The sequence below is a fragment of the Apium graveolens genome, chromosome 5 (assembly GCF_009905375.1).
Source record: "Apium graveolens cultivar Ventura chromosome 5, ASM990537v1, whole genome shotgun sequence".
NCBI lineage: Eukaryota > Viridiplantae > Streptophyta > Magnoliopsida > Apiales > Apiaceae > Apium > Apium graveolens.
Window position 1 is genome coordinate 19,051,998 of NC_133651.1, and position 27,548 is coordinate 19,079,545.

The 27,548-nt window shown below is 35.5% G+C and overlaps 1 protein-coding gene across 1 annotated transcript; it reads left to right on the top strand.

Moving 5' to 3' along the window:
* The first annotated feature begins 2,412 nt into the window (after window positions 1-2,412).
* Window positions 2,413-27,388, top strand: LOC141723572 (transcription-associated protein 1-like). The gene is made up of 34 exons (XM_074525409.1): window positions 2,413-2,570; window positions 2,681-3,507; window positions 3,817-3,942; window positions 4,028-4,113; window positions 5,015-5,114; window positions 5,421-5,516; window positions 5,694-5,756; window positions 5,969-6,028; window positions 7,679-7,760; window positions 7,994-8,046; window positions 8,146-8,208; window positions 8,278-9,501; window positions 10,477-11,424; window positions 11,715-12,050; window positions 12,494-12,752; window positions 13,303-13,516; window positions 13,598-13,979; window positions 14,916-15,065; window positions 15,190-15,411; window positions 15,531-15,752; window positions 16,238-16,867; window positions 19,273-19,533; window positions 19,615-19,953; window positions 20,374-20,786; window positions 20,859-21,282; window positions 21,729-23,015; window positions 23,100-23,360; window positions 23,450-23,740; window positions 23,853-24,329; window positions 24,549-24,980; window positions 25,167-25,442; window positions 25,754-26,302; window positions 26,409-26,621; window positions 26,944-27,388. The coding sequence occupies exons 1-34, from the start codon at window positions 2,513-2,515 to the stop codon at window positions 27,058-27,060; spliced, it is 11,541 nt and encodes a 3,846-aa protein (XP_074381510.1). The 5' UTR covers window positions 2,413-2,512; the 3' UTR covers window positions 27,061-27,388.
* Window positions 27,389-27,548: the final 160 nt, after the last annotated feature.

Here is a 27,548-nt window from a genome sequence, read left to right on the forward strand (position 1 = left end):
CAGGATGAACCGAAAATCTTGAATTGTGCGCTTCATGTAGAATCTCGTGCTTCAACTATGTAACATTAGGAATCCAAATACGCGAACAAAATCTTTATATCCCTTTATCATCCTTTTGAGCTTTAATTTTTTCACCTAAAAATTTATCCTTCTCGTGGACCGTCACTTGTTCCTAACAACGTCGAATCTTTTCCAAAATCTCTGGCTGAAGCGCCATTGTGTAAATCATTTCATTTGTTAACTCCGGGATTTGCATCAATACACACACATGCAACCACACACACATATATATAAGGTAAGAAAGAGATTTATTATGAACTTATGATTGATTTCAATTAAGAAATATGAAGAATATATATAGAGAGAGAGAGAGGGAGAGAGAAGAAACCCGAGAGAGAGAGGGGGGAAGATAGTTCGAGAAGAAGAGAGAAAACGGGAGAAAGAGTGGAGACCGGGGAGGGGAAGAGGGAGTATATATAGACATGGTGCAGGGGCACCATCGTCTTTTCACAACCAAAAACAAAAATCTGATTTTTCTTTTATGCCAAAAATTTCTATAAAATTCATTCAATAATATAAAAATGATTTTGTAAAACCTGAAATGCCATGAATTATATTTTTAAATCAAGGAATATAAAATTAGTTTTTTCCTAGTATTTTTAATATAATTTTTGAGCGAATAGATTATTTATTATGGATTTTACAAATAATCCTCCAATAAAAGAAATAAACTCTGGAAAATCATTGTAAAATATCAAAGGATCAATACAATTTCAAATATCATTTTTAGAAAGTCTCTAGGACTATTATAATAGATAATAAAATAAATCTCACCCTTTGATCATGCTCTGATTATTTTATAGAAATATATAAGGACCAGATAATCCTTATTTTTACCAAATACATTCTTTTAAAAATATTTAAAAATTCACGAATCATAGATTCACACACGTAACCATCAAATAACATATATTCACGTAATATTAGCCACCACAATTCGCATTTATACACCTTGGCACATAATTCCCTTTTTAATTACTGATTACGCGTGTAACAATTACTCGATAATTTAGATAACGATATAACTTTTCACAAATACGAATCCATACAACATAAATACACAGATGACTCCATATTTATCAGAACTTATTAAAACCCTCAAATTTTATCATTTTTAATCCTTCTCTTTTAATCCATCATTTAAATAACAGGTCCCGTTCTACCTGACGGTCCGACAATCATAACTTAACCATTTTGCCGACTTATCAAACTGGAACGAGACTTTACCCGTTCCTTAATACTATTGTACATAAATTTCATATAAATCACAAAATTATGTACTTAATATTTATTCACATATACATCCACATAGTCCACAATTATTTCACAAAACTATATTTATTCAAATATATATGTCACGAAAATCTCAGTCGTTACAAATATCATGCACAAGTTAAAATTCATGTAAAAGTCATGAATCGCTCTATTTATAAAACTCATGTATTTAAGAAAAATTCACATGTATCCTAATTTATTAAGAAGAAAAGTCCGGAATTTAAAGAAAATATTTATAAACAACAGGGCTTCCGATTATTTTTTAACAAATTATAAGTCTAAAAATATCTATATAATCAAATGAGAGTAATTTGGATTTAAAAAAATGTATATAATTATTTAACAAGGACGAGGATGAGATGCGAGAGGTCATGTGCATCCTATTTGAACCTGAAAACACATTCATATTTATATAAAATTAGAATTTCAATTTTATACTAGATAAAAATATTCGAAATAGACAATTCGAAGCGGACAAGTTTATATATTCGAACCTAACAATTTCTGATAGCTATTGTATTTGACGGGAGAGTGATTAAAATTAATTTTTATCTAAATTATAATATTAAATAATATCGAAATTTTTAAAAATTAAATACCGCCGAGAAGCGCGGTTGTGTTTACTAATGTTTTTTGAAGAAAAAGAAATCCTTTCCAAAGGTACTATATATATTTCTACTAATTTTATTTTTAAATTAGCAAAAAAGAAAAAGAATAAGGCAGAGAAAAACACACCTAAATAAAATGGCCAACGTACCCCGGTTTCACACGCGGATTTGCCCAAAATCCATAGGGATAAATTCGTAAATTACATACGAGTGATTTTAGGGATGAAGCTGTCCTATGGTGGGCCTAGATCACCGCTCCATATAAAAACGTAACCAACATAGCTCCTGTATAAAACTTACAACATACACTGTCTGTGGCGACTGTATCTGCTTCTTAGTATAATTGCACAACAGAGAGAGGAAAGAGAGATATTATACTACTTGAGAGAGAGATTATATTAACAAGAGAGAGATTAGGGAGAGAGGAGAGAGATTATAATTGTGTTTACTACACAACACAATCCGTGTCTCTCGCCTATCGTAAATCAATTATTTACTCCTAATTAATCAATCTCATGCAACAATTTCACTAGCTTCTTTCATTACAATACTATATTCTAGTTTTAATTATGGCTCCAGGCCACAATTTCGAACAACATGCTCGGCTGTTGATAAATCCCGATACATGTACTTTTCTTTCCCTGATATTCTATATAATTTTGTTTTTATTTTTGTTTATGTATATGTTTCGAATTTAATGTATGTGATTTTTAATTTTTCGATTTTCGAATTCGCAGCTACGGAGAGGAGGCTACAGATAGTACAAGAGATTCGGTTGAATTTGGACGTGACATACACACAACAATATTTCCATTTTCTACAATGTTACATCAAGCCTTTTTATGTTATTTTGTTTCGTGTTACTAAGCCTCAGTTTTATCCAAATGTCGAAAATGAACTGCGATATGTTGTTATTGATATACTCGTTCGTTTGCCTCACATTGAGGTTCTTCGTCCTTTTGCTACCGATATTCTTCGTGCTGTTATTCATGTACTGCTTAATGATAATGAAGAGATTGGATTACAATGTGCACGTATAATTTTCGATATTGTTAGGCATTTTAGACCTCAGTCTCGTGTGCTTCAGCAATTTTTCGATTATGCTGTTCGACTGCAACGGGATTTTAAGCAGAATGTCGTTCATGTTTTCGAGAATGCACCTGTTCGGGATCCTGAACCGGTAACACATTCACCGGTTCTTCCGGATCCTGAAGTGGGAACACATTCATCGGTTCCAAATCCTGCACCGGAAATACATTCGCCAGTTCAGGATGAATGGTTCTGGGATACTACTAAAATGACTTTCGATGAAATTATTCATCCGATGCGAGGTTCTCACAAGGATCGGAAAAGGATGATTTTACGGAGTACTGTGTCGTTGAAGATGGCTGCAGAGTGTCCAGCAATGGTGATGTCTTTATTTAAAATGAATTACCAGCCGTCTCAGGGGCTGGTACAACTTTTGGTACAGTTGATGATACAGAACTTATCTATTGTGGGACCCAAAGACGTTCCAGTTTCAATGAAGTCTCACTACATTGACATGAGAGCAGCACAAGTCAAGGTATATAATATTATAATTGATCTCCAAGGCTTAATCTGTACTTTGGACAAAACTTCTGTTAACAATGGCTTTTATGCCTTATGCGGAACAGGCGGGGCTAAAAATAAAATGTTTAAAAATATTGATAACTCAGAAAAGTTTAGGATGTAATGGGGACGGAAGAAAAAATTTATAATTAGTTTTTGAAGATCAGCGGAGGCTAAAGCCTAGGCTCCCCCATTGTCACCTTTCTGCCACCTATTATTGTATTATGCATTGTTTCTTATCCTTTTATTTTCCCTGATTTTTTTATTTAATTTATTATTACAGGCTCTCTCCTTCTTGTGTTACTTCTTGAGGGATTACAATAAGTATACCGGACCACATGAAGAAAATATATGTAAAGGCATTTTGAACCTGTTTGTTAACTGTCCTGAGACTTTTTCTGTGAGGAAGGTAAATTACTCTTAATTTTCCATTTTTAAGTTTCAATTTTCCTTTATTGTACACTGATAAGTTTTAGTTACGAATACTGTAATAGGAACTGCTAGTGTGCTTGAAACATGTAATTCGTACAGACTTTAGGAAGGGTTTGATGTCATTGCTCGACACACTACTGGACCAGAGGTTAGTTTCAGTTTTATAATCTTTTGTTATCTATTGTTAAATCAGTTCAAGTTTTCGATAAGTTTGTTTAGTTAATATTCATTAACTTTCGTTCTTGTACAATTATTACTTGGTTATGTTCTGAACATATAAATGTATGTATATCTCTTTCTACTGAATCTGTTGGAATTTGGGTTCCGGAGTACTGGCTAATAATTTCATTGTAATATACATGTAGTTCCCTATACGTTTTTCCTCCAGAATATTAATCCTCACTCCTCAGTCAACGTTTCTTGCAATTTGTGTATCATCGGATGCATCAAGGGGTTCTCTTGTCTTTGTGCTTGATGTTTAGTCAATATGTTAATTCTCAGCTGCTGTAGATGGCTTAAACTTCCTTATATTTACCAACTTATTAGGAGAGAGTTTGTAGAACTTTTGACCTTATCAAACATTCATTACCCTGTTTGTTTAGTCATGTGTGTGCATATATTCATCCATCTTGATGCATTATAATTATACATGAAACACCTGTGTATAAAAATTGATGTCACCCTCAGCCATTAAAAACTGAGCTTTTTTTAATATTTGTAAAATTTAAACACTCGTGTGATTGTTGTCTATTCCTCCAATGTTTTTACACGTATTGTACAAACCTAAGAAACTTCTATCTGCTTAGTTTATATTTTATTTAATAAAAAAAAATTAGATACACAGGTTACACATTCTTTGCACTGATGCAAATCAGTTTGGCCTCTGGTTTTTCTATTGAATTAATGTAGTATGAAGTTGGTAGTAAAATATTGAAATAGGTATACAAGTACAACTTGGAGTTTTAAACTGTAAATACCTTAGAAATTGATCAATGATTTAAATTCAGAATTCATTATACAGTTCATTTCGTTTTTGATCTATATGACAGAGTTCTTGTTGGGATTGGTATGAAGATATTGAGACCGTTCGCTTTTAATCTAATAGCAGAGCTTATTCACCGTATCATGTGGGAACTCTCCTTATTACAGGTCTTTTTCTCTGTATATTTACTGGCAGATAACATGTGCAAATTGCATTTTTAGTATTTTTTTAGAAAAATACAAATTAAATTTAAAATAATTCTAATATATCTTTTATCAGAAATTCCAATTCTAATGAATATTTACATGATTAACATTGTTATATATAGATTTGTGTTCTATATCAATATATAGGGTTTTTTGACACATTTTTTTATTCATCTGTAGCAAATGACAGTTTTATGGTCTTGATCTTATGCTTCTGTTTTAATTTATTATTTTTAACTCGTTGACGTATTATGGGTTCTGCTCCAGCTGTCGCGGATTATATCCTTGTTCTCGATGAACATGCATGACTCATCGTGGCCGTTGAATATTCACCTTACTTGTACACGCCTAATGCTTAATCTGGTGTGTTTTTGGTTTTAATCTTTGATGGTTAAGTTGTATAACATTATTGTACTTTACTTTAATGTTATTTTTGTAAACAAGAGCTAGAATTCAATGAGGCTCTTGCTATAAATTATAATATCTGTATTATTCATTATTTTGCTTTCAAATTTCTTAATTCTCTTTTGTCATGGGTAGATGAAGCCGATATTAGAGAAAGCAGTTGACCCGTCATCCATGGAGGAAGCACGGAGTCTGCTGGTATGAGAATTATTACACTTAGTTAAGAACTTTGATATCAATAATGGTTGGCATTTTTTGATTTCCATATTTGTTGTGTATTCCATTTTATGTTTTAGTCTTCTTATGATCACAGGCCGTTTCTGTTTTGGGAATATCCATTATTTGCATGATTACCATTTTCATTTTCCACTGCTGCTTACTAAAAGTAACATATGGTTATGAATTTGCAGTGGAGAGTTTTTGACATTTTTGCCTCAAAATTCAGCTATTTCGAGCAATCGATTCTGCAGGTGATTACTTTAGCCAGATGCTTCCTTTTTGGAGTTGGCTCTATATATTGTTTTACTTTGGTGGATAAGACTTCACAAAATTATAGTAAAAGCATTTTACCAGTTGTTGTGCATGTGGGTAAAACTTAAAACCCCACCTTCGCTCACGTGGTTTGCGATTAAAAAAAAACTTTTTCTAGCTCTTAGGATTCTTCCACAAAAAGTCGTTAACAAAACACAAAACTAAATAAAAATCGAGCTAAGAGTAAGATTGTTAAAACAACTAAATACTACAAAAAAAAAATTATTCATTTTGAACAACGATGGGCAATTAGGCAAGTAGGACAAGGGGTTTTCTAACAAGCCTTTCAAGGGGCTAGAGGGTCATGTCAATTATATCGTGTTTTGTATAGAGGTTATTAAGACAACAAGAATAGACCCACCCATGGTGAATATATTTCGCTGTGCTCCCCCACTTTTGATATAAAATTTTCTTCATTTTCAGATAATTAAAAAATATTGTTTTTTAAAAGAATAATTAAAAAATATTTTAATTTAATCTTATTTTGGTATAAGTTTATAATATTTTTTATTGGCCTCTAAATTTAAGAAAAGATAAATTTAGTTTACCAAACATTTCTTAGATTTTCCCTATAACAAAGAACACTTTCCTGTATAGCATGTTCTGGTCAAAATGTCAAACTGACTCACAATTTGAGCCAATGCAATACTTTTAGCTATCACTTTTTTTGGAAAATGTAGCTATCATTTTCCATTTCCCATGTTTATCAATATTGAAAGGTTTGTTTTGCTTAGTATTATGGGTTTTTTTTTGTGTGCTTTTATATCTGTTATAGCCTATATACTTTTGTTGTTGTTGATGTTAAGTTTTATTCCCTTTCAATCAACAAAAGGCAAAGGTTGTATGCCATTCCCCTGTTGTAGGAACAAATACTTAGTTATATTTTCTTTGTAGGAACAAATACTCAGTCATATTTTCTTCGTAACTATGACAAACTTGTATTTGTACTTTCACTTTTAAAATCGAGTATACGTATGACAAACCTATTGGTGGAGTTTTTTTGGTCAAAACCTTAAAGATTAGAATTCTGAAATTATTTTTATAAGAATTAAAATATTTTTCTAATCAAATCCCGCTTATTTGCTGAGCTTTTCATCCAAGGCGTGAGAGCTTCATACAGGGCATGACTTGTAAAACATAGAATTAGAGTCACATGTAAATTCATTTTATTTTCTAACCCAAAGATGTTACTGTTGCAATATTTTTGCTATCCAACTTGTACTAATGTTCCCATTTTTGATAATTTAACACACTAACACACCCACCTTGTCTTTAACAAGGTTTCAACCCCCGACCTCTTTCAACCCCCGACCTCCTGTAAAGGGAGCGAGGGAGATACCGCCGGAGCAAGTGGCCACTGGCAACTTCTACTAATGTTTGTGATACTGTAAACGGATAACTTTTATATGCCAAATTATATATGCTGAAACCAAATGACTAACAAGGTATTTATATCCTCTATATGCCGAGAATATAAGAAACAGCTTAGGCTTGACCATTTTAAGTGTAAAAAAAATCCGTTAGATTGCCTTAACTCCTACTAGTTTATAAGTTTCTACTACAATGCATGTTCTTTTATGGCTCTCCAGGATTTTCTTAGTTCCCAGGTGTCGGTGGAGCATCAAAAGCAAGTCAGTGATTACAAGCATTTACTTACAAATTTGATTATGGGTAGGGTAACTATCTTTATATATATATTTTTTTTAAAAATATTATAAATGTATTGAGCTATGTAACTGATATTGTTACTCTAGATTTATTGTATCGTGTAAAAGTTGTTTAGATGTAAAATTAGGATTTGTTGGTGTTTACTTTTTCTGATTGGTGCCAAGTGCCGACAGTCATTTTAGCTTGCCTATTGCCATCGAACAAGTGATAATATGTCTGCTTTTTGACATGCTCAGGTATGAAGCCTATTCTTTGGACTATCAAGAACATTCATTCGCCACTGTCACAGGTTTCCGGCTCACTCTTGAAAAAGTCACTTGCACAGTACTTCATTCTAAAAAGTTCTGCTTCTCAGGTTTCATCTTCATAGCGTGTTAATTTTTTGCAGATGCTTCCTTCACCATCCAGTTCATCAGTTCTGACATCATGCAAGTGGATGAAGGAAGATGAGGTACAATTCGTTATCTATTGTTTTATGCTCTTTTTTGATTTTTTTGCGTAATAGAGTTGCATTTGGTAGGTGAGGAAAGCTTCCCGTGTTCTAAGTACCGCCATGGACTGCTTAGTCGTGTTCAAGGAACATGAAGATAAAGAAATAATACATCATTTCTCCCAGATTTTTAATGTTATGGAACCTCAAGATGTCACAAATACATTCTCATTGTGCATGCCACATCTATTTGATTCTATGATATCTAACAATCAGATACTTAACATCTTTTCCTATCTTCAGCAAGATCCTCCAGTTTTCAGGTCTTCTGCATGTGTTTTGGTTAATTTTCTGGTGACTAACAACCTTTCCCTTTTGAAGCAACATGATTCGTCTGCAGAAAAAGTTGTTTTGCAGCTTTTCCATTTAATATTTGGCTTTGTTGTAAAATCTCCATCAAATCATGAGTGTATATTGCAGCGTCACCTCCATGTTATTTTCGATACTTGCATGAAAAGTTTAACTGAAAATGAGGCACCACTGGGTTATTTGCTACTTCTTCGTACAATATTCCGTGCATTTGGCGGAGGGAAATGTGAGCTTCTCATGCAGGACTTGATTCCTAAACTGCATCTATGCTTGAATATGTTGGTGGCTATGCTTGAGGGGTCTTCTGGGGAAACAAAGGACCTTCTGCTGGAACTTTGCTTGACCTATCCTGGAAGTTTAAGTACATTGTTACCTCTCCTACCCTGTCTTATGAAGCCTTTGGTTATTTGTCTTAAAGGCAGGTCTGATCAAGTGGATTTGGGTTTGAGAACACTTGAATCTTGGGTAGATAAGTTAAAACCTGATTATCTGGAATATAGCATGGGAAATGTAATACCTGAGGTGATGTTGGCCTTATGGTCTCACCTGAGACCAGCCCCATATATTTGGGGTGCAAGATCGTTACAAATTCTTGGAAAGTTGGGTGGTCGTAATAGACGCTTTCTCAGAGAACCTCTTGGACTTGAGTGCAAGGAAAACCCAGAGCATGGACTTCGCATTTGTTTAACATTTGGGAGCTCAACATCTTTCGTGGTACCTTTAGATCAGTGTATAAATCTTGCCGTGTCAGCAGTTAAACATATAAATAGTTCCATCAATTTGGTCCATAGAAAACAAGCTTTAAGATTTATCCGTGCGTGTTTATCTTCTTTGCTTAATTTGCCAAGACGAGTTGATGAGAGCTTAGCATGCCGGTATCTGTCTACTATCTTAACTTCTTCGCTTAATTTGTCTTTTAGCGATCCAGAGAAAACATATATAAAGGTTAGTTTTACAGTTTTAAATTTCATCTGTTAATTTGGTAACTGTGTTAATTCCTGCTAACTGTTCATGCTCTTCCAGACCCCCCCTGCTTAAAATATTAACTAAATTTATAAGCCGTTCGTTGTTATACATCCACAAGGAACTTGTACATGTAGCCTATCTTGATGTTATTTAATGTTTTCATGTAGCTTGTGTGATATGTTTGAGTGTTTCTCATTTCATGTATCAATTTATATACGTCTGAGGATTTACCTGTGTAGATTTTCAGTTTGAATAATCATTATTCTTCTTGTATTTGGTTTTTTGGAACCAGAATTTTGTATCCAGCTTCCTTAAGAATTGGGTGTAGAAAAATTTAACTTTTTATCGTCTGATTCGTAGAAAATTTTAAGAGCAAATTTATTATGTTATGTTGTCAAATGAATTAAATAATATCAGAAACTTGATGAAAAGGTTATGTCATTGAGCAAAAAGCTAGCACATATAGTTCTTTACATGTCTTTGATTATGAATGTTCAAATGGAAAGCACAACTGCTCATATTGGATAGACAAAATAGTGTGCAAAATGTACAAATTTTGCATTGCACAGGTGTAGCTCCAGTCTCTGGTTTGATTTGTGTCCTCGTAAGTACATTTTATTGTCTTTTGGCGTGGTTCACTGTCATTTTTACATTGTTTTTTGAGGGAACTTGAATTAAATATCAACCCTGCGACTCTCTTGAGAGTTGACTGTTGCATAGATGATTAGTAAAGATTTTCTATACTAAGAAATGTTACTACAATTTATGTTATTTTATTCCTTTCTTGTTTAGTGTATCTGACGTACAAATATTTTAGTCACCATATCCAGGTACTTGTTAAAAAGAAAATAATTGTCCTAATTCAATTATTATAACATAATTTGGTTTGAAAAATAATATATATTAATTCTTGGTTTCCTAATTTCAGTTTCATCAAACAAAAATTTCTTGTAGGCTGACTTGTCTCTCAAAACCAGGACTCAGCTATTGGCTGAGAATTCTCTGTTGAAGACTATTTTGATTACCATCATTGCCACCAGTACAGAACCTGATCTATTTGATACCCCCGATGATTATGTTACAAGTATCTGTCATCATTTTGCAATCTTATTCCACATCGAAAATGATTCATCTAAAAGCTCAAGTGCAACTGCTCCCCTTGAAGATTCATCAGGTGGAATACCAAGCTATTGTTCGTCTTCCAATCTTATGGAACTCGACTCAACAATGTTTTTAGATGCAATAGTGGATGTGCTGGCTGATGAAAATAAAAGGTATTCTAGAGCTGCTCTTAGCACACTTAATGTGTTTGTTGAGACTTCTTTGTTACTTGCTTGCTCAAAACATGCACCAGTTATGGTCTCTAATCCATCTGCTGTTACATTTGGTTCGCCATCTCCAACTGTTCGGGTGCCTGTATTTGAGAAACTTTTAGCCCAACTTTTGCATTGTTGTTATGCAAGTACATGGCAAGCACAGATAGGAGGAGTGATGGGGATTGGTGCTTTGATTGATAAGGTCACCTTGGAATTTTTGTGTCTTTTCCAAGTCAAGATTGTTCGTGGACTGGTATACGTTGTTAGAAGGCTTCCTTTATCTGCTAAAAAAGAGAAGGAGGAGACAGTCCGGGTGCTTGAGCAGGTTCTCCATATTTTGAGTACTTTTGATGAAGTGAATAGGGAAGCTTGCCGCCAAAGTCTTCAAGGGGTTATTGAATACCTTGCCTCTGAGTTGTTTAACCCAAATGCTTCTACTGATGTAATAAATATAGTGCAGTCCTGCATGGAGCTTTTGGCAAGTAGAACAGGAAGCAAGGTGTCTAAGTTGCTTATACCTTTTTACCAACCTTTGCTGCAACCTCTTATAACGTGCAAGCTACGTTCGAGACCTGTTAATCAGCAAGTAATATTTTTTATTGGCTGCCCATAAATTTCTTATTACTCTACCTGCTTAAAACTACTAATGCATTGCCTTTTGAAGAGAATCTAAAAATTTCAAAGAACTAGTTACACTAGCTTTATTGGAATAACTGTCATGTGTTAATACTCAACCTAATTAAATATAGATAATAAATCTACTTGAATTAGCCATAGACGAGAAAGGAACTTTATGTTACCTTGTAGTCTAAAGTAAGCTTTTCTTGTTTCGGAACTGAACTATTATGTTCTCTAACTTTTGTGCACTGATGATAGGTTCATATAGTTTCTGCCTTGAACTTCTGCCTATCCTTGCAAAATCCTTTTATTAAGGTGACTCAAGAACTAGTAAGTGTCCTACAAGAAGCACTGGAAATAGCTCGGACTGAACAAATTTTTTCTGTTGTCAATTCTGCGAGCCCAGGGATGGTTGGGTCACTAATCAGACTTCGTGCACTCTGCATTGAGCTTCTATCCACTTCAATAAAATTGGAAGAATTTAGGAGTCAAAAGCTTTCCCCTTTGCGGGAAGATATCATTTCCATGTTCTTCAAATCCCTGTGGAGTGAAATTCCAGAAATATGTATTGTTGCCAAAGAGAGCATAAGCCAGGTTCGAAGCTATTTCTTATGCAAGCTTCTTCATTACATGAATTTGCTTTTACACATCTGTGTATTTATGTTTTTTAAGTCAAGCTAGTGACCAATTTGAAAACTTAGTCTGATACTTTTTCTTAATGTGTTTATTTGTCTGTGTCTGAATGTTGACATATTATTAGACTATATATAGTTATGCCAGGAGATACTTTTGAACACTATTTAAAATGTTCGCCGTATCACATGGGAACTGTATCTGAATGTTGACATATCTGATCAAGCTGAACTAAAGTTTAAAGATAGCTTTTGATCCAGTAGACAATGTAACCTCTCTCTAGATGCTCATCTGCATCTGGCTTTCTGTATAATTGATAGCTTCAGCTTGTTTGTCTTGTTTTCTCTTCTTTTTTACTAATTACACATTCAATCTGGATTTGCATTTTGTTTGTAATCTCATAGATCATTTGCCAACGAAGAATATCCAAAAAACTTCTGAAGACCAACATAAGGCCTATTCTCTATGATTTAAAGCAAATAAAAAAACTCAGCCTACCGTTTTTACAAGGTGTAGCACACCTGCTTGAACTTCTGTCTAGTGTATTTACTAGTGCTTTGGGTGGCACATTGTTGCTCCACCTCAAGAGTTTGTTGGAACCTCAGAAGCTCGCACAATGTCAGAAGTCATGGAACATGGATGAGAAAGTTAAAATAGTATCTGGTGAGTATTATTTCCTCTATTTTCTTGAAAAGTTAAAAGTCATAATATTTCTGGAAATTAACTGGTCTATTGTGTTGTATGTTTACCACTGGTACTGTCATATTACTGCAATAGAAAATTTTGAAACACATTGTTTAGCATTACAAATACCAAGGTCTCACATGTTCCCTGCACATGTCTTTACTATTCCATCTATATAAGCATTTGCTCCAGCCAAATTTGGGTTGGCTTCTCGTCTTTGACAAATTTTTACAATTCTGTTGCTAGAGACATATTGCAACCCCTCTATTTTTCACATCAATAAACTTTCAGTGCTGGATATATAAATGGGAACTTATCCCCAGCCATCGTTGGATGAGATACACCAGCCGCACTGTTTCATTGCGGTATCACTCACCCGCCACAATGAAACATTGCGGCAGCCGCAATGAAATGTTGCGGCTGGTGTATCCCAGCCAAGTTGGCTGTGGATAATTTGCCTATATATACACATATGTATATATATGTATGTATGTATGTTGAATTAAAGTGTTTGTTTTCGTTCATGCAGCTATTCTTGAGATTTTTCACCATCTTCCTTTGGATGCATCCAAGTTCTTATCTGAGTTTGTAACAGTGACTTTTGACTTGGAAGCTGCCCTTCCTTATGGACTGTTGATGAATAGTCCATATCGCAGCCCACTTACTAAATTTCTAAATTGTCACCCTGCTATTGCTGTGGATTATTTCCTTGCTCGCTTATGTCAGACAAAATACCTCCAAGGGTATGGATAAATTGACATTAGTGATTATCAGATGCTTCTTGTTTTACTACTTAGTTTCTAATAACTCTTGTCACAATCCAGCTTTGTGTCCATGATAAAGTCAGATGTTGGCCAGCCCTTGAGGGATGAACTTGCAAACTCTGCTGCAAAGATTCTTGCAAGTGCTTTTCCTAATATTCTACCACAGCGTGAAGCATCAGTTGCTAAGAAATTTTCTTCTGGCTCCTCATCGGTTGATGGAATTCGATCTCCCCAATTTGATTGTTCTAATACTCCAGCCACAACCCTCGTTAATATATCGAATGCCTACTTTGGGGGTCTTTGTCTGATAAAAACATTGGTCAAATTATTGCCTCTATGGTTACAAAATAATCGTGTTGTGTTTGACTTGTTGGTCAATTTGTGGAATACGGCTGCAAGAATTGAGCGTTTACAGAACGAGCCAGAATTGACCTTGGTGCAAGTAAGTTTGATGTGGTTCAGACATCATAAAAATAGTACTTAAGATTCTAAATAAATTTTACAAATATCTTTCTTCATGTTATTTTTTTGCCATCATTTCCATGCTGAAAGTGGACGTTTTGTTGCTTTAGAAATAAGAGTATAAGACCTACACCCAGAAGACACATCTTTTCTTCATCCACCCTAGCAGGTAACCTGTGCAAAACATGTGTGGGCATTAACTTTTTCATAAAACATAATCAAAAATCAGCTACCACTTTGACTCGGTACAGTTGTTAGGTACATACATTTCCCATTTGACTCGTCTAGAATAGGTTCAGAAATGTGTGAGCATCATTGGCAAGTGTCAATTAGCACATTGACTCGCTACAGTTAAATTTTAACTTTAAATAATTTAATATATGCTAGTTCTTGCCAAGGACAGCTCTAGGTAGACCGTGGGGCATGTGCCCCCACAAATATTTTTGTTTTTAGCCATTGCAAAATTTATTAATATATCAAGGTTTCTTCTCAAAAAAACAAATTTTTCTACCTTAATTGTTAATCCCTGACAATAAATATATAGATTTGCTAAATATGATAATGATGATATGTGGTTTTCGTCCTTCATCTACTTTAATCTGAGTATCTTGAAAGAGTGGAATGCCAAGGTGTACCATGGTAGGAACGATGATTATTTTCTTCCTAGGCTTGAATGTTCATAGAGGCGGGTAGCATTATTAGCTCAAAACTTTTCCCTGTCTCCTGGTAGAAGTTATTGTTCTCTTTCTTGTTATCATGTCTCAGTGTAGACTCCTAGGTAAATAGGATATTAATTTTGTTCAAAATATTGGCAATTCAAGTGTTAGAGTGTGCCAGAGTTGCGGAAATTAGACCTTTTTTTGTCTGAAATTTTATTGTGCTCTTAATAGTCTTAAAACTTTACTGATAATCTCAGGCCAAGGAAACAAAATGGCTCGTCAAATGCTTCTTAAATCACTTGCGCCATGATGGCACTGAATATAGCGTGCTATTTGATATGCTATCAATCTTCCTGTTTCCTACCCGCTTCAACTATACATTTTTAAAGAATTTTTATACTATCGAGGTACGGTCATGAATACGTAATGATAAATTAATTGTATTATTGTTGTATATATCAGATATTTGAATCTTCTCCCCCTCTTTATTTATTTTCTACCTTGTGTTGAACATCATCATTTCTTATTCAGGTAGCTGAGATTTATTCACCTAATATGAAGAAGAGACTGATGCTACAATTTCTTGACATTTTTCGCTCAAGAAAACTATGTGAAGATCACTTGGTGCTTATCACGCAGATGCTCATATTTCCAGTTTTAGAATACACATTTCAGAATGGCCAGACTTGGGAAGTTTTAGACACAACTATGATTGATATAATTTTTGAGCAGTTCATCGAGCCTCCCAAAGATGTACATTTCACTATTCTTACAGACCTATACATTTATGGCTTTAAGTTTTTTTCCATTTGTCTACTTGTGAAGGCTTTTTTTACTTATGTTCTGTCTTAAATCTCATGATGTTTGAATAGGTGTTCACGTATTATGGTGAAACTTTAAGGATTGAGCTTTTCCATCTCAGTTCGCTATTTATCAAATATCTCCCTGATGGCCTTCTTCATCATAGGAAGAATTTTTTTTCTTTTTGCTGGATTCATCTTAAGCTCGAAGATTGTGCTATCAAGCAGTGGGCATTACTTAATGCTTGCTACTTCTTCAAGTCCTACAATGCGCCAACAAAAGTTATACTCCAGGTGACTTTACTCACCTGCAGTGTCTGTCTACATGTACTCTTGAAGCGCAAAATATGTTTGCTATCATGAAACTAGATAGGGACCTATATGAGAACTGTAAGAGCGTTTTATTTTGTAGAAATAACATACTTGGTCGGTAAGGATTTCAATCATGATGTCATGGTAACCTGATGTTGATAATGTCATGACATAGTCATCTTGTGCATCTTTTATATGGACTGATCCAGATATACAAATGTTACCCGGTTCACCAATCTCTCGCAATCGGTCCTATGTTCACATGAAAAGTACTAGGATGGGCATCGGGTCACTTCGGGCCCAGGAGTGGCATCCTTATTCCCACCCCACCAGCAGTTTTTTTGTTTTACATTCTCTAATTAAAGTATATCATAATCCTGTTAAATTATTTGCTCTGTTTTTTCTACAGTCTTTTTATTCTATAAAACTAACCATGCTATCATGTTGACAAACTCTCCAACATGCAGGTTTTTTGTGTGCTTCTCCGTTCATGTCAACAAGAATATAAAAAAATGGTCAACCAAGCTCTTGATATGCTAGTGCCAGTTCTTCCACAAAGAAATTTTCCTACTGATTCTCATGTGCCAAGTTGGATACGGTGCACAAAGACAATTCTAGTGGAAGAAGGACAAACGATTCCGAATATGGTCCACATTTTTCAGCTCATTGTCCGGCATTCTCATCTCTTCTATGAGTACAGATCCCTATTCATACCACTAATGATTAATTCTCTCAGTCAGATTGGATTTTCTTCTACTGCTACGACAGAGAATCGTCAATTTGCAATTATTCTTGCTGGCTTAGTCATCAGTTGGGAAAAAAAAATACAAGATGAGAATAAGGTGCCACCAGAAGGTGAGGTTCCTAACCAAAATGGTAATAGCTCTGGTCATCGCTCTGCTGATTCAGATAGTAGGCATCTGCGCGATGAACCTGCAGTTTTCGGAGATCCGCCTAAGAGGTCAATGGCTGATTGCATCTCATCTAGTGGCTCTTCAATAATTCCCATTCCAGAAAGCATAAAGTCCGTTAAACATGGTGAAGACTTCAAACTTAATGCTGCAATGGAGGAAATGGTTATTAATTTTCTATTAAGGGTAAGCTTCTTTTGTGTTTTCTCTTTTTGCTTAAAATGTACTGGTGAAGTTGCTGTGCTCCATTATAATTTATAACAAACATCTCTTTTTGTTTCTATGATAATATCAGAAAGATTTGCCCCTTTACATCTTTAAGTTTTTCCATGCATTTCTTTAATGTATAACACACTATGACCATGTTTGTTTTAGGCGATTCTAATCCCTGAACTATTAGTTTATATATTCTAAATTTAAAGCATTATTATCCCATAGAAGTAAATCTTAATCATATTTGAAGTCCATTTCTATGAGATTAAAATACCTGTAAGAGAAGGTATGGTAATCCTATAGTCATGACAGAGGCGGATCCTATAAGGGGCAAGGGGCAAGAGGGGTCGACCCCCCTTAAATTTTTAGTTTAGTTAAATATGTATATTCAAATTATATAAAATTAAAAATGATCCCCCTTAATTTTTGCCAAAAAAAGATTGCCCCTACTTAAAATTTTTTGATGTCAAAAATCTTTATATTGGGGCAACATTTATAAATGAAAGGTATATATTTTTTGTTTAAAAAAGTTATGAGTTACAAATGAAAGTAGAAGTTAGGAATATATGACAAAAACGGATAGAAATAGATATTGAACTAGTGTTTCTACTTAAACAACATATTTCTTTATTAGCTTTTGATTAAAATTCTATCCTTCAGAATTTGATCAAATACGTCTTCTAATCACTTAAATGTCAGCTTTTTAAGTATACAGTTGACACAAGAACCAAAGTTGATTTTCAAAATTTGAATAGTATTTTTGACCTCGTTCAAAATATGGTTGAAAAATACAATGATAGGGGTGTTATTCGGTCCAAACGAGCCGAGTTTCCAGCCGGATGTAATTCGAGCCACGTTTAATTGAGTCGAGCTGGCTCGTTTAGTTAAACGAGCCTGAACCTCTGCCCGAACCCGACTCTACCCGACTCGTTCAATTTTACACTAAATCGAGCATAGAACGCTGCCCGAATTTGGCTTATTTAATTTCACGAGTCAAGTTAAGCCAACTCGTTTAATTAAACGAGTTGAAACCTTTACCCGGACTCGAGCTCGTTTACGAAACGAGCCGAGCCGAGACCAGTAAAACGAGTTCGAGCCGGGCAAGCTCGCGAGATGCCCAGATCTTATTACAACCTTACAAAAAGAAATTGAATATCCTTGAGTTTATATGTTGGTAAAATCGTCAGTGATTCTAACAGTTACAACTGCAACAATTAAGAGAGAATTTTCAGGCGAAAATATTTTTAATAATCTAATATATAAGATCGTATTTTTGATTTTTTTTTAGCCGAGCGCGAGCTTATTTCAAGCTGAGCAAAACATGCCAAATGTTCGGCTCGAAGCTCGTTAAAAAAATTTCCGACCCCCCTTATATTCGAAGCTGGATCCGCCACTGAGTCATGAAGCAAAAAGATGTAGTATAAATGGATACATATATGGAAAATTATCCCCAACCAACTTGGTTGGGATACACCATCCGCAATGTTTCATTGCAGGCTTCCACAATGTTTCATTGCAGGCTTCCGCAATGTTTCATTGCGGCAGGTGAGTACTACCGCAATGAAGTATTGCGGCAGCTGTATCCCATCCAACGATGGCTGGGAAACAGCTCCCTATATATATATATTTATACCTGTGTGTGTATGTGTTTTTGTGTGGGGTGAAATAAAACATAATGTTAACCACAGATATTAAGTGAACATACCGGACATGTAAAATCTTTTTAATAAATATAAGAGCAATGCTAGAGTCTCAAAATGGATACCAAAATTGTACCCGAATTACGCATGTCATATTTGACTTGGCGGGGCTCCTATCAATGCACGGGGAGTCCAATTTATTTATGAGGAAATGACCAATAAGTAGTTGACACATCATCATTTGGAAACTGTTTCCGGAATGGATTTGGGAGCTCTAGCAGTTCTCAAAATATAATGATTTTATTATGGGTATACCATTCCCGTGATCAGGGTATAAATTTTCTATACGAAACTTTTCTTCATCAGTGTAGCGATTCCCATTTAGGATGCCACGTTTCCAGATTTCGATTAAGTTACTCTCCATTATTATATTAATGTAGTAATTCCTATTGAAGGTTTAGTATTACAAAATCAAGCTATAAATAAAATTACTAATGTAATGATTGATAATATGGATCCAGTCCACCACCCAAACTAGGGGTTTAACTGCTCTTGAATATGCTCTGCTTCCACTACATTAATGTTATAATCTCAATTTTAGCGTTCAGTGTACTTTCATTTTATTAATATAGATCTGTGTTAAAATTTCATAAAACAGGGTGTGGTCACACTTCTTTTCCATTTCAGTTTTCAAATGACCACACAAATTATCACCGATGTTTTGTATTTTCTATTTAGGTAACATGCGCAACAGAGCCTAATGACAGTGAAGGAACTAGGATCTACAAAGAAGCATTGGAGATTCTTTCTGAAGCTCTAGATGTTTGGCCGTGTGGCCACATCAAGTTTGATTATCTGGAGAAGATGCTGAGCAGTAGTCAATTAACTCAAGCAAAGGACCCTGCAGCAGCTCTAATACAAGGGCTGGATGTGCTGAATAAGATTTTAGAAAAACAACCGCACATTATAATCCAGAAAAACTGCAACCACATTTTTCATGTAAACATGCAGAAACCTACGTGTAGCTCACAACTCTGTCATGGAATATTTGTAATTTACATAATTGCTTTATTGCTGCAGATTTTCGAGCTTTGTCTCAAGTATGAAAACGTAGATGCTGGAGATTTGTGGCGCTCCCTATTAAAGAAGATTATCTCAGCATATCCTTTGGAAGCTGCAAGTACACCACAAATGGTGAAGGAATTGTTTACCAAGGTCAATGATCTTATACAGAAGTACCTTGTCTCTGTTGCAACTCCGCATATAGAAAATAAAGATATGTCTGCCAAAGCAATCACCTTTGTGCTGTACATCATCAAATTGCTGTATGAGATACAAGATGACTTGATACAACCTTATAATTTGATTCATGTCCTTCAGCATCTGGCTCGGGAATTAAGATTGTCAACTGGTTCTCATGTGAGACATCTATGGCTTCATTTCCGTCTATAGATACTTTTATATTTGGTTGATTTCCTTCTATTTTGTTCTGTTTATTTTTGCTAAGCTACATTTCTTTTGGCTTGCATAGTTTGTGCATCATTTTTTTGACCATTTCAGATACATGCCTGTTTTCAAAATTTTGCTTCGTGGATAGTTTACAAGTTCTAATGTAGCATGCCCTAAGTTCAACATACCACAATGTAATTGCCAATGTTGAGCAGCTTTTCCTCCTGCCCTCAAATTATTTTGTATTTCTTTTTTTGTGATATCTGCAGACATTTTTTTATTCATAGTTGAAAATTGTTTCTTGGTCTTTTGAGCAGTAAGCATATTTTCTTGCAACACAAGTCCTTGCCATTAGTATATCATGTTTGTTCTTTTTTGACACTGTTTCAGGATCAGGGAACCCGTCCAAATCCTGCACTCCTATCTTCTCAACGAGGTGATTACATGGGAGTTATTAATGCTAATCTGAAGTCTGTGGTACAACTTATTTACAGAAAGATTATGATTCTTCCTGTCTGCAAACAAATTGTGACAAAGACTGTGATGTTTTTGCTCTCGGATAAAAATACTGATTCTTCTGTCCTCCTATGCCTAATTGATGTAATCCAAGAGTGGATTGAAGAAGGTTCTACTGAGCATGAAGTAACCAACAAGCCTTACATAATACTCAGTCCCAAAGAAGTAGTTTCTTTCCTCCATAGTGTCTCAGAGGTTCATAAACAGAATCGTCCGCAAAGTTTTCACGAAGAGTGGGACAAAAAATATCTTCAGTTTCTTTATGAACTGTGTTCAAATAAAAATAAGTAAGTAGCACGTGTTCTGTTTATTTTTCTAAATTACGATGATACAATTAAAGCTAACAACTTAACTTTCAGATATCCTCTTTCTCTATGCCAAGAAGTCTTTGAGAAGGTAGAAAGAAAATTTTTACTAGGTATGAGGGCAAAAGATCCAGAAATGAGGAGGAAATTCCTTTCCTTGCATGATAATTCTCTAGGGAGAACACTGTTCATCAGACTGCAGTACATATTTCAGATCCAGGACTGGGAACCTGTTAGCGATATTTTCTGGCTCAAGCAGGGCCTTGATCTTCTTTTTGCAGTCTTAGTTCAGGATGCATCTATTATGCTTACACCAACCTCGGGGAAAGTGCCATCTTTTCTGGTGTCAAATCCTCTTACTGATAGTTGTATGGAATCCATGAATATTGATGTCAGCGAAACTTCCAAGGAGTGTCCTCTAGTAACTAGCTTTGTGCTGAAGCATGTGCAGTTTCTGAGTAAAATGAGCCAACTCCAGGTACTACCGCGCCCATTGTTAACAGTTGTGACATTATTAATAATATTATGGTGGTCAGTGGATACATCTTTACTTATTTTGTAGCTCGGGTCTGTTTGGCACTCTCCCAGGACTACTATATTATATATATATATACATATGCACACACACATGTTTCAATTGAACACTTACTATAGTCTTGGAAATAAGTTTGCACCAAATCTTTTTATCTTCTACTGAGTGATATTTATTTTATATATCTTTGAAGGACTTGATTGAACCAAACCTTGACGCTGTTACACTTTTTTGTATGATTTAGCAATGGCCTTGTTCTTAAGTCTTATACGAATAAGACAGTATGGTACATGTTACAGATATATGTAGGGGACGCTGTATTACAAGCTTTTAATCAATTTTATCTTTTGTTTAAAGTTTTCTTTCTTATTTTTTTTATATTGATGTTTCAGGTTGCTGATCTTGTTGTTCCGCTGATAGAGCTGGCTCAAGAGGATCCAAATGTTGCGTATAATTTGTGGGTATTGTTGATTCCTCCTATTTGGATGGCATTACGCGAGGATGAACAGTTAACACTTGCAAAACCTATGGTAGCTCTCTTGTCGAAAGATTATCACAAGAAGCAACATGCATGCAGGCCTAACGTGGTACAAGCTCTTTTGGAAGGCATTCAGCTTTGTCATCCACAGCCTCGGTTGCCTAGTGAGCTCATCAAATATATTGGGAAAACCTTTAATGCGTGGAACACCGCCCTGAATATGTTGGAAACTCATGCAATGTTATTTATAAATGACTCAAAGTGCTCAGAGTCTTTGGATGAGCTCTATCATTTGCTTTACGAGGAAGATATGAGGTGTGGACTATGGAGGAAACGTTCGGTCACAGAAGAAACAAGCGCTGGACTTTCACTTGTTCAGCATGGATACTGGCAGCATGCACAAAACCTTTTCTGTCAGGCTATGGGTAAGGCAACTCAGGGTACTTGCACTGTTTCAAAAGGAGAGATGTGTCTTTGGGAAGAACAGTGGCTCAATTGTTCACGGCAACTGGGTCAATGGGATGCTTTGTCAGAATTTGGAAAACTTGTTGGGAACTATGATATTTTACTAGATAGCCTCTGGAAACAACCGGATTGGACCTACCTTAAAGATCATCTAATTCCAAATACCCAAGTTGAAGAAACTTTAAAAACTCATATTAATAAAGCCTACTTCTTTCTACACGAGAAGAATACAAGTGCTGTGGAAGATACTGAATACGGAGTGAGAAAAGGGGTTACTCTTGCTTTGGAACAGTGGTGGCAGTTACCTGATATTTATTTTCAATCCCGAATTCCTCTTTTGCAACAATTCCAGCAGCTGGTTGAGATTCAAGAATCAGCTAGAGTTGTATGCATTGCTAGCAGTTCCCAAACTCTTGAAATATCTACTCTTGGAACACAGGGCCAATTTGCAGAATCGAAAGAGATACTTGAGAAGTGGAGAGTTAGGACTCCAAATGAGTGGGATGATGTGTCTGTCTGGTATGATTTTCTTCAATGGAGGAATGAAATTTGTAGTTCAGTAATTCATGGAGTTGAAGATTTTGGTGCCACCAGTCAACAACTTAATTACGTTGGGTATAAAGACAAGGCGTGGAATATAAACAAGCTTGCCCATGTTGCTCGTAAGCAAGGATTACATGATGTATGTGTCTCCGTTTTGGGAAATTTGTATGGTCATCCAACTATGGATGTGAAGGTATATCAAGTTATATTCTGTATTTTTCGCTCTTTATGTTTATATTAGTATACATTCTTCAGAAGTTTCTGCACATGTTTGCAGGAGGCCTTTGTGAATATAAAAGAGAAACTAAAGACTTTTCTAGAAATGAAGGGGGAACTTATCAACGGCCTTAATTTGATTAACAGTACTAATATAGAGTACTTTCCTGCTGTAGACAAGGCAGAGATTTTCCGTCTGAAAGGAAATTTCTTGTTGAGGCTTAATGATTCTGATGGGGCCAATACTGCATATTCAAATGCAATCAGTCTTTGTAAGAACTTGCCAAAAGGCTGGATTAGCTGGGGAAATTACTGTGATATGGTAGCAGTTTTCCAATTTCTTACTCAATGAATTCACTTGCTTTTAATATTTATATTTAATCTTTGTGTATTGGTGTATCCTTGTTTCAGGTTTACAAAAAACAACCTGACGACATTTGGTTAGAATATGCTGTTAGCTGTTTTCTTCAAGGTATAAAATATGGTATACCGAACTCCAGAAGCCATCTAGCCCGTGTTATCTACTTTCTCACTTTTGATACTCCGGATGAACCCGTGGGAAAAGCATTTAACAAGTACCTGGACCAAATACCGCACTGGGTCTGGCTTTATTGGATCCCTCAGCTGCTAATATCCTTGCAGAGGTCAGAAGTACTACATTGCAAGCTTGTTCTGCTGAAAATTGCTGTCTATTATCCACAGGTATAGCATGTGTTTCTGTTATTGCAAAATATTTAACATGTTCATCCTCTTATACATGGTATATTCTAGCCTAACTACATATCTAAGTGTGGCCTCTTTTTTATAATGTTAGGCATTGTTTTACTCGCTGCGCACATACTTGTTTGAGCTCCGTAAAACTATAGAGAAATTTGAAAATGTCCGATCAGACATGAGTCAACAAAAAGTGCAGCTAAATGTTTCTTCTTCTGGTTCTGTTATACTTTCTGATGACATCACTAGATTAGTGAGTCAACGTTATGGTCCTTTAGCCTCTGACAATCAGGTTCAGCAAGGAGATCGATCAACAGAAATAGTTGAGTTTCCACATGGTAGAAGCTCTTACATGCAAGAACCTGATAGCTCCTCAGTTGTTCAAGAAGGAATGCATGCTGGGAATCACAAACCCTTGCAACATAGCCCTTCAACCATAACTGATGGCAATCTGTATTCATTAGAGTATAATGATGTTCTTGGTTTAAATGCTTCAGCTCTCAAAGCTTATGACGCTGCTACGTGTATAATGGGGACTCTTCAAAGCAAGCACATGAATCTTTCTAGTGAACTTGAGGTAGCTAATTCTGGCTACTTATGCATTTTGTTCATGTAGAAGTGCTGTCTAGAACATGTTGTATTCTATTTTTTGTCCTTACTCTGATAGCTGTTTTAGAATTATTAATCATGTTACACGCACTGTGTAATATGGTATTAAATAGATTGGCATTGTGAAAAATCCTATAGTGTTCTCATCAAATAATAAGCTTGACTTCTTTATGTAATATATTGGCAGGTTTTTTGCACAGAAATTGGCTCGAAGTTTGTTCCTCTGCCAGAAGAGAGGCTATTTGCAGCGATCTCTGCTGTCCTCCGTCGTTGTTATAAGCACCAAAATGCCGCTACTGGAAATGTTCCTGAAATTCTCGGAAAGGAGCTCTCCAATATAAGTGGAACCTGTTTCTCAGCAGATTCTACAAACAAGCATGTTGATTTTGTAAAAAAATACAAACAGAAATTTGAGCGTGACCTTGATCCAGAGAGCACTGCAACATTTCCAGCCTCTATCAGTGATTTGATAAAAAGACTGAATCAGTGGAAAAATGTTGTGCAAACCGATATGGAGGAACAGCTTCCAGCAGTCTTGAAGCTGGAAGAAGAAAGCAAAGTTCTGAGTGACTTTCATTTTACTGATGTGGAGATTCCAGCCCAGTATTTCATTGATCAGGTAACTTCTCTTTGCTCAACATATTTGATCTGTATGAGGTTTGTGTAGCATTTTGTTTGGAATAAATCCTAATTTTGTACTGTTATGGTCACTGACCGAGATTTACCTGATTTTATATTCTAAATAAACTATAATCAGAACGCATTAGTACTTTAGTACTAAAAATAACAAGTTCCATTCATTCAGGAAGTTGCGCCCAGTCATTCTGTTAAACTGGACAGGATAAAGGCTGATGTGCCTGTTCAGAGAAGGCACGGCAACAGTTTCCGACGGTTGACTCTAATTGGATCTGATGGGTCCCAGCACCATTTTGCTGTCACAGCTATGTTGACTAATACCAAAAGTAATGAAAGAATTATACAGTTTTTCCGTGCTATAAATCAAATGTTCGATAAGCACAAGGAATCAAGACGTCGCCATATATGTGTACACACACCAGTTATTATACCTGTTTGGCCCCGGGTAAGAAGTCCATTGTAATCTAAATTTATTCTGCTCTTCTGTTAGTTGTCTCCTTGACTCCTCCCTTTTTATATATACATGATATCCAGGTACATGTAAATAAGAAGTCTGATGCAAGTGCTGATGTACCTACTTATATTTGCATATGATGTGTATTTTGATTTGCAGGAAAGGCTTGTAGATAGATTTTTCCCCACTTAAATATAGATAATTAGCCCTGGTGGATATCACTCTATGTTACAAGCTTAGGTGCCATATACTTCCATGATTCATTGTTTTCCTTCACTGATAGCAATTTATTATTTAACTAGGTTTGCATGGTTGAAGATGATCCGAAGTACAGCACATATCTTGAGGTATATGAGCATTATTGTTTAAGGAATGGTAGAGACGCAGACCTACCAGTTACTTACTTTAAAGAGCAACTTGAAAAGACAATATCTGGTCAAATGTCACCGGGTGCTTCAGTAGAACTTCGGCTCAAAGCTTACCGTAACAGCACAATCAATGTTATTGATAGCATATTCTCTAAATACATGTATAAAACACTATCTAACGTAAACCACATGTGGGCATTCAAAAGGCAATTCACCATACAATTGGCCCTTTCATGTTTCCTATCATATGTTCTGCATGTTGGGGGTAGGTCTCCAGACAGGATATTATTTGCCAAAAGTAGCGGGAAGGTATTCCAGACCGATTTCAATCCTGCATATGATGCCAATGGTATAATCTATTTCAACGAGCCAGTCCCTTTCCGCCTGACAAGGAATTTGCAGGAATTTATCTCCCATTTTGGTGTGGAAGGCGTCCTCGTATCTTCCATTTCTTCAGCAGCCCAGGCAGTTGTTTCTCCAAAGGTAAGTTCTGTTAACGGATCACTGCTAGGTTTGCTGTCTAGCTTCTTGTTCTTGAATTCCACTTTTTATTTTTGTCTGCTACATTGCAAAATCTTCACTTGTGCAGAAAAGTCAGCATCTGTGGTATCATTTAGCTCTCTTTTTCCGTGATGAGCTTTTTTCTTGGTCCTGGAGGAGATATTTTGCAGGGTATCCCCTGCTTTCTGGTATTGGTGGATATAAAGCGAACCCCTCTGAGTTCATGCAGAAGATTTCGATGAATGTTGAACATGTAGCTGAAAGGATCAATTCATTGGCTCCACAACATGTAACTGAGGAGGTACATTTTTGTTTAAAATCCTAGTAGTCCTTTTTTTGATACACCATAAATACATAATACTTCATTTTAATACACATATGTACACAGTTTAAGTTCTCATGTACCCCTTCTTGGCTCTTGTGAGGGAAAAGAAACAAAGTGAGGAAGTACTGTATGGTTTAAAATTTGAAACTGACTGAATTTATTTATCATACTAAAGGCATAGTAATATTTGTATTGATAAGTAACACTTCATTGTCTTGGTCCAAATTGTTTACTAGTTATAGGAAGAAGCTTTCATCTTTTAACAATCTTGGCGATTGTTATTTTTGTGTTATGACAGGGCTATGCAGTTGAGTCACCACAATCTGTGCAGATTGGTGTAACCAAGTTGGTAGATGCTGCTACGGCTCCTCGAAACTTATGTATGATGGATCCATTGTGGCACCCCTGGTTCTAGTTTAATAGTCTTGTAGGATGGCTTCAAGTAACAGGGTGAGTAATGGCCAACAAAATGTTGGTGCAGTCGTTGAGCTCGTGTCTTCTTGGCGGGGGAGGTCATGAGTTTGACTTCCGGTGTTTGCAGGTGTTATTTACTATGAAAAGACAGGGTGAGTAATGCGGAATTCGTGTATGAAGCAACTACTTCCTGCGAAATCAGCTCTTGTTCGGTGTAAATGCCTTGTGATTTCAGAAGTACATATGTAAATGATGAAGTTGGCAGTGTCTGCTGTTACAAACATTTTGATGTTTTGGAAAAGTTGATAATCTGGCAAGTAAACAGTAACTCCAACAAACTAACAAATATTCAAACTCTTAAAATAAATTTTAATTAATGAGATTAAAATAGATCTCCACTCACTCTTTGGATCACTAATACTAATAGCTTCATCTCACTAATTATTTTATGTGGGCCTTTTTTTAAGAATCACTAAAACCAATATTTTA

Excerpts from the sequence above, each read along its gene's own strand:
- LOC141723572 (XM_074525409.1), top strand. The coding sequence starts at position 2,513 with ATGGCTCCAGGCCACAATTTCGAACAACATGCTCGGCTGTTGATAAAT. Across the intron at positions 6,029-7,678 it reads TCGAGCAATCGATTCTGCAG|GATTTTCTTAGTTCCCAGGT; the intron begins GTGATTACTTTA and ends ATGGCTCTCCAG. Across the intron at positions 23,016-23,099 it reads ATCCAACTATGGATGTGAAG|GAGGCCTTTGTGAATATAAA; the intron begins GTATATCAAGTT and ends ACATGTTTGCAG.